Below are 12,997 nucleotides of genomic sequence, written 5' to 3' on the forward strand. Positions count from 1 at the left end.
AGATACATGCAGAGGTGTTTTTAAAAATGCAGGTATCCTAACGTTCACAGCAATTTATGTCCTTCGATGCTCACTATTCCTTCACAACAACCAGAAATTGTTTGAAAAATTCAAAAATCACAACACCTCTAGGAGAACATACCCATACATGTACCCTAGAAGACATTTATCTCTCACCCAAAGCAGCACAGAATATATGTGCATGAAGATCTTCAACAACCTACTCAAGAACTTCCATGTTATAAGCAACATTGAAATATTCAAAAAAGAAATAATCAATTTTCTTCTTAAAAGTGAACCATATAGCCTAGATGAAGATTTCCAAAAATTGCAGAGACATCTTATCAAGTTGAAATATCTTTCTTTTTTTTGTGTTAAATTGCATTTGACCTGTCTTCTCTTCTTTGTATATTACAATGACTGTAGAGGAATCAATATATAATTATTATTATTATTAATATGAAAAAATCAATGAATTGTACCATTTCCGAGCATATCAATGAACGACATTTATATATATATGAGAAAGAACCCTTCGAAATACTTGGAATCACTCTCTGAGAAAACATTTTGTACAAAAATTCAAGTTGTATGGTGTTCAAATGGGATTTGTTTGGTGCATTCAATATTGTACTGAGGCACTCCAAAAGTAGAACAAATTTACTTTAATTCTTTAAATAGTACATTATTCTATTTTCAAAGATTCATGATTCGATAAAATAATTGAGCTTATCTATAATTATAGTACACTGTAACGGAAAGTAGCTTGTGTCAAGTTCACATATCCCTTCTCATACCTAGGAATCGCTTGAACTCCATGAGCTCCCAAGTGACTGGATTATGGAATCATTATATGATCATTTCTTAGGTGAGTTGAATATTTCTGTAAAGAATTATTCTAGCATTTCAATATGTTTTCCAGCTGAAAAAATATTTGTTGATGACCTCAAAGTAACAAGTAAAAGTTATATGTGATATGGGCTCACAAATTAGGTTCCAGCAGAAGCTAGGAGTTTGGCGACAATCTGATGAAAGCAGTTTAATTTATTTATCCAATATCCTCAATGAAACTCCAAAAGGAATAATGCTTTATGAATATTATAAAAAATTTGGAAAATTTCAAGATGATCAAATAACACAATTAATTTCAACAATTGCCCAATATTTCGAGGAGAAAGCTATTCCCATGTTTTTATCTTCAAATTACTGTCTTGAGAAACAAATATTGGAACGATTTCCTACTGAAAGGTGAGATTCTATTCATCACAAAATTAAATAAACAATTGAAATTTTCTAATTCCAGGAATTTTATCAAACGAGTAAAAAAGGAAGACTTAACGATAAGTGCTCAAATAGGAAAAAATTAATTAATTGTACAATTTCCAAGCATATCAATGAAAGAAACACAAAGAATGAATCTTCAAAATGCTCAAAAACACCCTCTGAGAAAACATTTGGTAAGAAAATTTAAGTTGTTTCAGTGTTCAAAAGCATACGGAATTGGTTTGACTCATTCAATAATACACTATTTTCAGGTCGACATGAATTTCCAAATGATTTTTGGTAAATCAAACTCTTTTTTCACAGATTGGGAGAGGTGCTATCAAAACATAATCACATTCCTCATGAAAGGGAAAAACGAGAAAGAAAAGGCTGTGAGAGAACTTCTGGGCACTGTTAGTGAAGGAAATTTCAGTGAAAGTAAGATTCTCTTCAAATCAAAATACTTGTACGATTTAAATTGGACCTATTTCTGATTTTTTCAGAGTTCTTATACTCAATTGTTTTATAGATGGACGAGATGCTTCAATTGTTTGGAGCTTACTTGCTTATTTGTTGCCTACGATGGATGCGATTACTGGACAAAAAACACAACCAAATTTACAATTAAAGATTCTCAGGGATCATTCCTGTTTGTTGGAAGGTAGATTCAGGAAGTGGAAGATCATATAGAATATTGGAAAACAAAATGAACAACCCCATACAGCCATTTATAAAAGGCATTGCATCGGAAATGATATAAAATTTATAAATGAATTGTTCGTATATTTTGATGACAAAAGATTCGAATTCTATAGTTTTTTTCAGAGTGGTTGATATCTGCTTCAAAATTATTATTATTATTATTATATATTTTACCTAGATTTTTCTAGAGAATCTTTAATGGTTTGGTCTTATTTTCAAAAGCTCCAAACCTCTTTAACATTTTCTAGTGTATATATTTTATCAGAAAAAATAAAAGTGGACAAAATATAAACATAATATTATGTATTGTTATATATTATACATAAAAAAAAAATTGTGTGTTGAATTTTTTGTTGTTTTATGTTTTGATGAGGGTTTATTTTATATGATGTATGGTATAAATCATTTAATAAATAACTTTAAACTATGTTTTGTTATGTTTCCACAAATCCAAAAATAAAAAGGTTTGAATTTTCATTGAATCATTGAAACTATCTACTATCATAATTCCGTTTTGCGAGAAGTCTAGGAAATCGCTGTCGAAGGTTCCTACTACTTTTATTTTGGATAAAATTATAAACTAATAATTTTATTCAAAATAAAAGGAGTATGAACCTTTGATGACGATTTTCTCAACTTCTTGCAAAAATGAATAGTATTGTCGATAACATTAATCACAGAGGCGTGAGCCTGTACGTGATTGATTCCATTGAATCCAATGAACAAATTTCATTCCGACAACGAAACTCATTCATTGGGGCAACAAACTGGTTCATTCCAATAAAAAATATCGTACATGGATTCAACGAATTCGTACGTTGAATTAACTTACAACATTCTCTAATCCAATATACAAATTTCATTGCGACAACGAAACTGATTCATTTGGTCGATGAATTATCATACGTTGCCGTGATGTATCATGGTAGTAATATTTACGCACATTCGGTACATACTCCCAATATACGATAATTCGTTGGCCTAATTGACTCGTCCACTGGCTTTATTTTGATGAATAAATAAATTGCCCCAATGTACTTTTTCGTTGTATTTACGTACTCTTTTCATTCAGTGTTGGTTCTTCGTTTTATACTATAGTTGAAAATAATGAAGTATTTGTTTGAACAAAATACATACGGAAGCAGGTATAAAGGTCGTGAAGAATAAAATCTCAAAATTTTATTCGTTCAGTAAGGCGTTGGTCCATAGTCGATTAAACAATAGTATTATTTACAGAGTTAGGTAAACGACAGTGAAAATTCAAATAATAAGAATAAACACGTATTAGGGTCAAGAAATTGATACGCAAAAAAGTTCCATTAGGATTCTTCCAATATTAATCCTATTTTTTAAACTTCTTATTTTCTTATGAATATATGATCTATAAGCGATTCAGTGTTTGATGTTACCCTAGTAGGTTTGTAAATATAAGATAGAAAACCTCTTGAATTTGAATTCAAATAATTATTAATGTCACATGAATCAGATTTCAGCAAATTTATATTTACATCTCCGGCATTTATTTCCAATTTTTTAAACTCAATCTCATTCAAATATAGTTCTAAATCACTTATATAATCCAAAATTCTCGTAGCGGGTGATCTATAATATGCATCAAAAAGCTCCTAGTCTGCTCTGGAATGAAGGAAGCGCGGCCTAGAGATAGAAGGCGTAACTTCATAAGAGCCCGGGTTGCTCGGATTGAAAGTAAACGAGATCGGACGATGATCTACGACACCCAGTCCGTCATAGACTCTCCAGCATCCGACACTACCCGCAAGTGAAGAGCTTACCAAGGTGACATCTATGTTAGATTCACCATTTGTTGTCCAGAAAGTTGAAGGTTGGCCGTGGATATTACAGATCTCAAGATGATGGGAAACAATGAAGTCCTCGAGGGACGAACCCCTGGAATCTAATGCGTTGGAATGCCAGAGAGGGGATTTAGCGTTCGCGTCCATGCATATAATAAAGTGCGAGGTATTAAGAGAATGAATAATGTGATCCAACTTGTGCAAAAAGGGGTCGATATTCTGACTAAACTGACAATAGACATTAAATAAATGAAATTTATGATGACCAAGAGATATCAAAACCACCGTAATGTGAGTATCGCAAAACTGGGACAGGGCGAACACTTCCAAAGCTGGATCAAGAACTACGATAGCCAACATTGGAACCCCCACTCTGGTTGAAACGACAGATGAACTAAGACCAAGGCACTTGAGATCTCCAAAGGCATGGTACGACTCCTGGAGAACCAGAATACCCGCCGTCCACTGACCGGCCAGCTGACACACCGCGGAAGTGAAAGACGCTGAACGCTGAGCATTGACTTGAATTAATTTTAGGGCACTCATTGCTGATAATCAATGAGGCTCTTGTAATTTGCGAGCTGTTTTATATATGACATACAATCTTTGTTTGAGGTGTCGTGATCCAGAGCAACACCGCTGCTGGATGTCTTACAATTAGCGCAACATGGCGGAGAGGCTTTTGCGGGGCAATCCTTAAAGGAATGACCCGTGTTGGCACAGAAACCACAACACTTGGGATGTTTGCAGGAGCCCGAGGAATGACCATACTGCTGACAGTTGAAGCACCGCATGATGTTGAAATGATCAATGAGCTCACATCCAAGAAAACACGACCACGACCTAGGAGAATTCCACGAAGAGGAGCCGGAACCCTTACCACGAAATGTTCTTTGTCGGCGAATCTAGATTTAAGGCGAGTGACCATTCTTACCTGAGGCCGAAAAGAAGTTCTCAATACTTCACTGTCAACATTCTTCATGAGGAGGTCAGCAATGAAACGGTCTTCGAGGAGAATTTTTGGAACGTCGAACACTTTGATACGAGGCTGGATTTTTTTCGGGTCAGAGCAACTGAGTATTTCCGAGGAACAAATAGATTTTTTAATAAGCGCAACATCAGACTCTGAGGAAGCATCAACGAGAACAGAACCACTCCTAAGCTTTTTCACACCATAAATACGGATAGACGGGGACTTACGCAGAATTGAGGAAACAGAGGACTTCACCTCGTCTGCATCACTCGAAACAGTAGAGTTGATGATGACTGTGTGTTTCTTAGGTGGAACTGGGATAGACGATCTTGAAGGAGAGGTGGCGGCAACATAAGCGAAAGATGGAGGAGCAACCTGCCGGACAGCCGAAGCAGCTAGAGCAGAATCTCTCTCCTCAAGACAACCCTCCACGTAAGCTATTCTGGACTGTGCAGTTAAATATAGTTGCTCTACCCGACGAAATGATTTGAGAACAACCTCGATTTGGGACCTTGGAATTTTAGATGCTGAAGCAAACAAGGTAGCCTCCAGAGTCTATTTCACTGAAGAGATTAACTCCTCCGGGGCATCAGAAATCGCGGTTGGCAAAGAAAAAGGGTTACCAGATGCTGATTGGGGAGATAGAACAGCAGGAGAGAAAGCTGCACTTCCTGGCTGTGAAGGTGTTAACTTCAGCTTAGACAGATCAGAAGAAGATGATCCCTGTGGTTTCGCAGTGACAGTGGCAGAACCAGAAGCAGAAGACGGAGCAGGTGAGCGGACCGAAACTGAAGAAGAACGATCCCTCGAAAATAAGGTAGGTTTTTTATTTGAATTTAAATTAGAATCTGACATATTGAGTCCCACGAGAAGGGTCGAAATAAAAATCACTGAAAGGCAGTGCGCCCGTACCTAACAGAGGGCTAAAATGTCCCACTAGGTGCGCCAGGTGCCCGGTGGTGAGAAAGTTCGAGACCGAGTTACCCCTCGGCCATGCCATTGCTTAGCAAAAGCACCCCCTTCGGCACTTTTCTACATCTTGAGGAATGGGGTTTATTATAGAGGTTGTCTAGGTCAGGACGGTGTATACAAGGTGTAAAGTCACCAGGTCCTCGGGTACCTCGGGTTTGGAGATCCCCGTACTGAACATCCAGAGATGAACAGCCCCTGAGGCAGGCCAATATAACCCCTGGATGAATCTCCAATGGCCAGCGATGGAGGTTCGTCGGGGGTCACAGCAGCTTGCATTGGATTCCAATGGACTCTGGGTTGCGCCGGTCTGATCTCGCTTCCTGATTGCGGTTTCCTTCAGCTCTCGATGGCTCCTCTTATCGCCTGGGGTAACTCTTTCGGGCTCGGATATTCCCTGGACATTACCCCCTCCCATTCTTGGCCAGTAGTCGAATGCTTCTACCACCAGCTCGTCTAGACGTGCTAACATGGAATCCACCAATCTGACATTGAATGGGTCCTACTACTTTCTAGACATGTCTATTCTGAAACATAAAAGGATTAGCGCCCATTCGTATGGAATCCCCTACTCCAACATAAGGACGTCCTGATGGACGGCCTCACACTCTGGGAGTCCAAATTCACATTGTGGTCCCATCTACAGAAGAGGCGGATGATGTGACAGCCTGTGACCGCCAAAGATCGGCTAACACGGTTACACCTTATTGGCATGCTCTCCACCAAGCTCATCCTCGTGGAACGGTTTCAAATCCTTCACGTGGATGTGACGAAGAAATTCACCCGACGCGCTTTTCAAGTCGTAAACAACAGGAGATATGACCTTTGTAACCGTGTACTGACCAGAATATTTGGGCGCTAATTTAGATGCAAAGCCGTCTGCCGCCGACGACAACGGATGTTCCCGGCGCAAAACTTTGTCATCTACCCGGCACTACCACACTCTCCTTCGGAAATTATAATACCGACTCTGTTGGTTGAATGCACGAGCCAGCTGAAGTCTAACAAACTCCCGGGTCTCTTGGAGTCGCTTAATGCGATTTGCGTATTGGTCTACCCCTTGGACCTGTGGTTCCTCCGTTGATTTCCCTGCGTCACCTTTGGTTCCTGATGTCCGACGGTTCGTTTCTGGGGAGTGAACCTCCCGACCGAAATTCAGGAACGCCGGTGTGAATACGGTGGTCTCATGTTTGGCAGAATTCAACGCGAAAGTCAGTTCTCCCACTCGTCCATCCCAGGAGCGATGATCCTGCTCACAGACTTGTGCTATCATGGTTTTGATGGTCCGGTTAGCTCTTTCCACGGGATTGCACTGCGGCGAAGAGACCGGAGCGAACCTATGTTGGATACCCAAACTCTTCAGGTTTTCCCTAAATAGACTTCCGTCGTATTGAGAACCATTGTCGCTTATAACGGTATTTGTACATCCAAATTTCAGCAACACTAGGTCGTAGAACGCCTGGAACACACCTTTACCCGTGGCTGTCCGGAGTGGTTTGCATTCGATCCACTTCAAGAAACGGTCCTGGAACATTACGAGGAAAATATTACCCCTTTTGGAACGAGGTAATGGGCCTATTAGATCCGTGCAGATGGTATGCCATAGTTCGGTGATGTGGTACGGTTGCATTTTCCCTAGGGGTTTTTGTTGGCAAACCTTATATCTCTGGCATTGCTCGCACCTTGAGCTGCTTCACGAAACATTCCAGGCCAATAGTAGCTTTGGGCCACTCGAGATATGGTCTTTGCGACTCCCAAGTGACCAGCCACCGGCTCATCATGGTTCTCCCGCAGTACCGACTGCCGATCCTCGGTCGGGATGCACAGTTTCCACGGTGTTCCTATCTCCGTTTCCGTGAAGTCGTCAGCGCTCCAAAAATGTCGGTATAACCTTCCCTCCTGTATCCGGTAATCCGGAAATTCCGCAGGATTCTTCGAGACCTCCTGGTATTTCTTGGTATACCACGGGCATCGGTCTGTGTTCTTAACCACACAGACCTGTTCCTCGATTTTCTGCATCTTGGTCTTACTCGGACGGTATCTAGGCTTTTTCGGTTTAATCTTCGGTTGGCCATCCTTGTTCCTTCGGAACCTCCAAGTTCCTTCTCCGGGAACTTCTGAACGACTAGTGTTTCCTGTCGGTGCAAGGAACTGATCGATGAGTTGTACGGCGTAGAGATCGGCGAAACGGCTCTCTTCAGCAACTTGCCCTTCAGGAAGCACTGCGAGGTACGGAAATCAATCTTGAAATCGTGCGAAGCCAGTAGGTCCATTCCCAGAACCAGATCCATCGGTAGATGGGGCACCAAATGAAGTCGAGATTTGATCTCCTCCTCTCCAAACCATATTATGGGCTCGTACATCTTTTTCACGGTGATTGAATTTCCGTCGGCCACCGTGGCCACCATATCTGCGATCTCCGATGGAAAAACTCTCATCCTCCTGCATGCCTCTGCTGCCTTTTTGCTCAGAAAGGACTTAGACGCACCATTGTCTCCAGGTTTGGCTCTAACTGATGTAGACTCCCTGTTTGGTGTATCCTTATCCTTATCCTTATCCTTATCCTTCAGGGCCTTAGGCGTCGACTTTGCTACATTTTCAGGTAGCTTTATTTCTTCCGGCCTCTTGGACACAAATCCACTAGTTGATTCAACAAGATTACACAATTTTTTTTTTCAACTATCCCGGGAACAATTCATTTACCCGTACTCTGATAGGAAGTATAGCAAGAAAACATCATAACGAATCACAATACAAAATATTTCTAAAATTGGGGAGGTGGCGTTTAACTAAAAATTAACCAAAAGCTACAGTCGTCGCCAAATAAGATGGCAAATCTAAGACGCAGAGAGAGATAATGCTATCTCCTTCGCACTATTACGGCATTGGTTCTGGGGTCTTGCCGATTGCCGACTGCTTAACTCAGTGCCGTGGTAAATAAATTGAATCGGCAATGAATTATTCGAGATAACGAAAAAAAATATCAATATTTGATATTGAGAGGAGAACCATTTATTATAAGAAAAGATAGAAAAAGTTTACATTTACGAAGTACCGATTCACTATCGATAATCGATGAATGATGCACTTTCAAATTCGTTATGCTTTGTATGTACGCTACTGAATGGAACGCTTCGATATATTAGGTACTCATAGTCAGTCCTTAGCTCCTCCTTTAGTTTTGTGCGCAACCAAGTTCTTGCCAACTTATTTGGCGGCGACTGTATGTACTGTTGTTTTGGAAGATGCTTCTTCTATTTTCAAGCCATAATTACATTTGATCAAGTATAGACCAATATAAAACAATTTTTTTCGATTCAATAACATTCCAATATAGAAAAACTTCTCTCAGGAACTCCAGAGTGAGTAAATGAATTATCTTTCCCATCCATCACGTCGATCATTTCAGTTTCAAGGTTCTTCCTCATTGTGCTCAATAAGAATTTATGATTCATTCTGTTTTTTTCAATCGTGCAAAACTGTTTGGATTTTTAAAAATACATAATTCTAAAAACGTGATTGTTAATAATAATGATTGGCCCATCAGTTCCTTATTTGAAGATGGCTGCTTCTCGAATGAATTGATCAGTTTTTGGTCTACAGATATTGGTGAACAAGGTAAATCAAATTCACCATACTTAAACAGTTTCTGGATAGTTGAAATGGTTGATACACTCTCAGTGCCCACCCAAGTTTTGAATAACCTGCAAAACAATAAATAAAACATGAAAAAAAAGTAATTTACAAGTTTCAAAAATTCAAATTCAAATTATTTGGGATGGACAGTTCATTAGGAATAATCAAAACAATAAATGTTGTCGTTCTGATAACAAGTAATAATAATAATTATTTGTATGCATACAGAATGGTATTTGCATTCTTCAAATAACCTTGATAACTAGAGAGCTGAAAATTTTTGTTTTTTTTTCTTACACAAATATCTATAATGTATAATGTTATAACCCTTTGGGCCTGTTACACCTTCATATCAGAATTATTACAGGAGTTTCAACTACTAGAGAACCATTTCAAAAACGTCATTAGCAAAAATCAAAGTGTACTTTGATATATATGTTGCACGTAAGCGAGTCACTGGATTTTGTGGCTTATCCTTCAAGCATAATTGAAAAGTGACCCGTCAATATAATAGTATTTCACAGGGGCTATCCAAATATGTTATTGGCAAAGCTATCAAACAAAGGCATGGAAATTTATTGAGGAAAAACCTTTTTTTCGAAAATTTTTTTTTTTGCAAATTTAACTGATTTTCAAAATGAATAGGTCTATATACAATTTTTCATCAATTGTTTCTTCATTCGAAAACGGAACTTATATTCTGCAAAATAAACTTCATAATATTTTTTCATATTTTCTGAAAGCTCAATCGATTCTGAATCCGAATTTGTAAATAAAGTAGTTGTATTATATTTATTTCAAGCTATTCCAATCAAAATCAACCAGAGGAAATTGAGACTCCATATTCGAAAAATATGTATATCCATCTTGTCTCTGGTTCTATAAATATTTGTTTGTCAAATTTTTAAGTTTTCATTCTCGGTTATAATGGTAGAAGTCACTATCGTGGTTAAAGAAGTAGAAGGAGAGAGATATTATAATAGAAGCTTTCATTATAATCGAGAATGAAAACAAAAACTTCAAAATTGGACGATCAAATATTTATCGAACCACAGACACATGGATATATTTTCCGAATACGACATCTGAATTTCCTCAGGTTGATTTTGAATGGAATTGCTTGAAATAAATATAAAACTACCACTATATTCACATATGTAGTAAATCGGAAATTATTGAAATTATTGGAATTATTATTCAGAAGGATATACGTTAAATTGAGACGATCGGTCGAGACTTGTGTAAACTGATCTTATCTTGGAAGCGAATATATATATATACCTTATCGATTATTGCTTTTCATTACTTATCGTCTCACTGCGTTGGTGAAATCGATATATTTTTCACGGATAAGAAAAAATAAACTAAATCTTAGCTTATCTAAGTTCAGTAAATGTGTTTTGTTCACATATGACACAGCAAAAAATCCGTTAGGCTGTAGGCAAATTAGAAGTATAGTTGCCAGCTGAGACAGCAGAAAAAATCTAGCTTGTAGGCGGAGTTTGTAAATAAAAATAAAGAAGGACAAAAAATTTTCAACAAATGATTTGACTGGGGGTCGTATTTCTGGGCAACTTTTGGGCGGACTTGGATAAGGACGAGGTTAAGATTTTGATGAGGCTGAAGCAGAGCTGTGACGAGCACTGAAAAAAAGTGCTTGAGCACTAAGCACTAAGCACTCGAAAAAAAAGGGCTTCGAGCACCAAGCACTAAGCACCGATTTTCACAAAATACTCGCGATTGCTAAGCACTTTGTAAAAGTAATTCACTATTGAAAGTGAAGTTTTTATAATAAATATTGTTCCTATAAACATTGTGAGATTATGATAGGGTAAGAGGAGAAGTACAGCAGAACTTTATAGAAGCAAACCGATTCAAAATAGTAAATTTTGAAAATAAAAAAACGGGGTTATTATTTTTCAGAGTTGATAATATAAACAGGATTATCGAAATAAAAAAGAATGAGCAAAATGAAAATGAAAGAGAACAAGTTCATATTCTTCAAAAATGATTTTGAATTTTTAACAATTCAATTTTTATTTGTAGAAAAATGTTTGACTATATTTGAATGAAGGTAAAAATTGAATTTTCATAATAATGAATGATACTATCATAGTTAACCAACATATAGATTGAATATCAAATAGCAGGAACCTGCATGGAATGGACGAATGTGATGAGTTATTATTCCATACTTGAAAACTTATGATCATATATTTTTGAGCCGTCGGCGTCGTTCAGCTTTATTATTTCGTCTTAATGTCTGTAATTTATGAATTTTATGCCAGAGATGGTCAAAAACAATGAGGTTCGACCGAGGGTTCGACTCACTGATGATGAATCCGTCCTGAAATTCGAGTCTGTTCGTCCGGCCGAAAAAATGATAATTCTCGGAGAGATATTCAAACTTGAAATTTTCAGGATATCTTAATAATAATAATAGAGTCTTTATTTGGAAAATTCTAGGGACGAAGTCTAGCCAAGGCTACTTCACTCAACCCCCCTTCGAGTATCGAATGTTGCTGTTTAGTTAGTCAAAATCGAAATGGATGGTTCTTCTGAGACCCTCCAGTTCTTGCGGGGATGGTCAAGAACTGGAGGGTCTCAGAAGAACCATCCATGTCAGACCATATGGCAATAGAATTCAACGTTGAAGCAACTGCTTCAGCTGATGTTGAGTGCAGGATACCCAGGAAGACAGACTGGGAACTTTACATAGCCCACATGAGTTCTGATCTGAAGGGCCTGAAATACAACAACAGCTCCAATGAGGATCTGGAGAACGCCTCTGCTCACTGCACATCATGTCTGAAGAGGGCATTTGAAAACAGTTGTCCACTCAGGAAGTAAATGATCTCCAGAGACGTCCCTTGGTGGAACAATCATCTTGAAAACCTCAAGAAAACTGCTAGAAAAGCCTTCAACAAGGCTAAGCGAGAAGGCAGCTGGAATGCCTACAGACTAGCCCTGACCAACTACAACAAAGAGGTCAGGAAAGCCAAAAGGCAGTCCTGGAGAAGCTTCTGTGAGGGAATAGATAAAAGGTACTATCTAAGGATCACTCAAACCCAATTGGCCAAATAAAGAAGCCATGTGGGGAATTTACGAATGATCCTCAAGAGAGCCTAAGAGCTCTACTAGAGACTCACTTTGCTGGCTCCAGGCAGATTACCAGTGAAGATGAGGCCCCCGCTGGGGAAGTATACAACCCCACCAGGTGGGATTCTCAGAAAGCTGGTAGACTATTCACACCAGAAAGAATTGAATGGGCGATAAAGAGCTTTAAGCCCTTCAAATCAGCAGGCATGGATGGTATTTTTCCAGCCATGCTTCAGAAAGGTGTTGAAGTGCTTATAGCCCCGATAACTGAGCTCTTCAAGGCCAGCTTTACAGGGCGAGGGTAGTATTCATACCCAAAGAGGGTCGAAAAGGCTCCCCAGAGCCTAAATCCTATCGACCCATATGCCTCACCTCCTTTCTTCTGAAAACCATGGCGAAAATAATTGACAACAACATAAGAGGCAGTTTAAAACTCCACAGCAAACAGTTTGCTTATAGAGCGGGTAGATCTACTGTAGACGCCCTTCATCATCTTCTTAGAGAGGTGGAAGGCACCCTCAACGCAAAGGAGATTCTGCTT

At 38.7% G+C, this 12,997-nt stretch overlaps 2 protein-coding genes across 2 annotated transcripts in view; one reads left to right on the top strand and one right to left on the bottom strand.

Annotated features, from left to right (window-relative positions):
- Nucleotides 1-924: 924 nt before the first annotated feature.
- Nucleotides 925-1,953, top strand: LOC123672412. The gene is made up of 4 exons (XM_045606522.1): nt 925-1,248; nt 1,304-1,457; nt 1,536-1,701; nt 1,793-1,953. Exons 2-4 carry the CDS (start codon nt 1,395-1,397, stop codon nt 1,951-1,953), a joined length of 390 nt encoding a protein of 129 aa, XP_045462478.1. The 5' UTR covers nt 925-1,248; nt 1,304-1,394.
- A 7,001-nt stretch (nt 1,954-8,954) lies between these two features.
- LOC123672393 overlaps nt 8,955-12,997 on the bottom strand; it is an 86,631-nt gene continuing 82,588 nt past the window's right edge. The window contains exon 5 of the mRNA XM_045606497.1: nt 8,955-9,425. Within this exon, the coding sequence (XP_045462453.1) occupies nt 9,173-9,425 (253 nt within the window). The 3' untranslated portion in view covers nt 8,955-9,172. The remainder of the gene's footprint in view (nt 9,426-12,997) is intronic.

Source organism: Harmonia axyridis, chromosome 2, assembly GCF_914767665.1.
Source record: "Harmonia axyridis chromosome 2, icHarAxyr1.1, whole genome shotgun sequence".
Taxonomy (NCBI): domain Eukaryota; kingdom Metazoa; phylum Arthropoda; class Insecta; order Coleoptera; family Coccinellidae; genus Harmonia; species Harmonia axyridis.

Excerpts from the sequence above, each read along its gene's own strand:
- LOC123672412 (XM_045606522.1), top strand. The coding sequence starts at position 1,395 with ATGAAAGAAACACAAAGAATGAATCTTCAAAATGCTCAAAAACACCCT. Across the intron at positions 1,458-1,535 it reads ACCCTCTGAGAAAACATTTG|GTCGACATGAATTTCCAAAT; the intron begins GTAAGAAAATTT and ends CACTATTTTCAG. Across the intron at positions 1,702-1,792 it reads TGAAGGAAATTTCAGTGAAA|ATGGACGAGATGCTTCAATT; the intron begins GTAAGATTCTCT and ends ATTGTTTTATAG.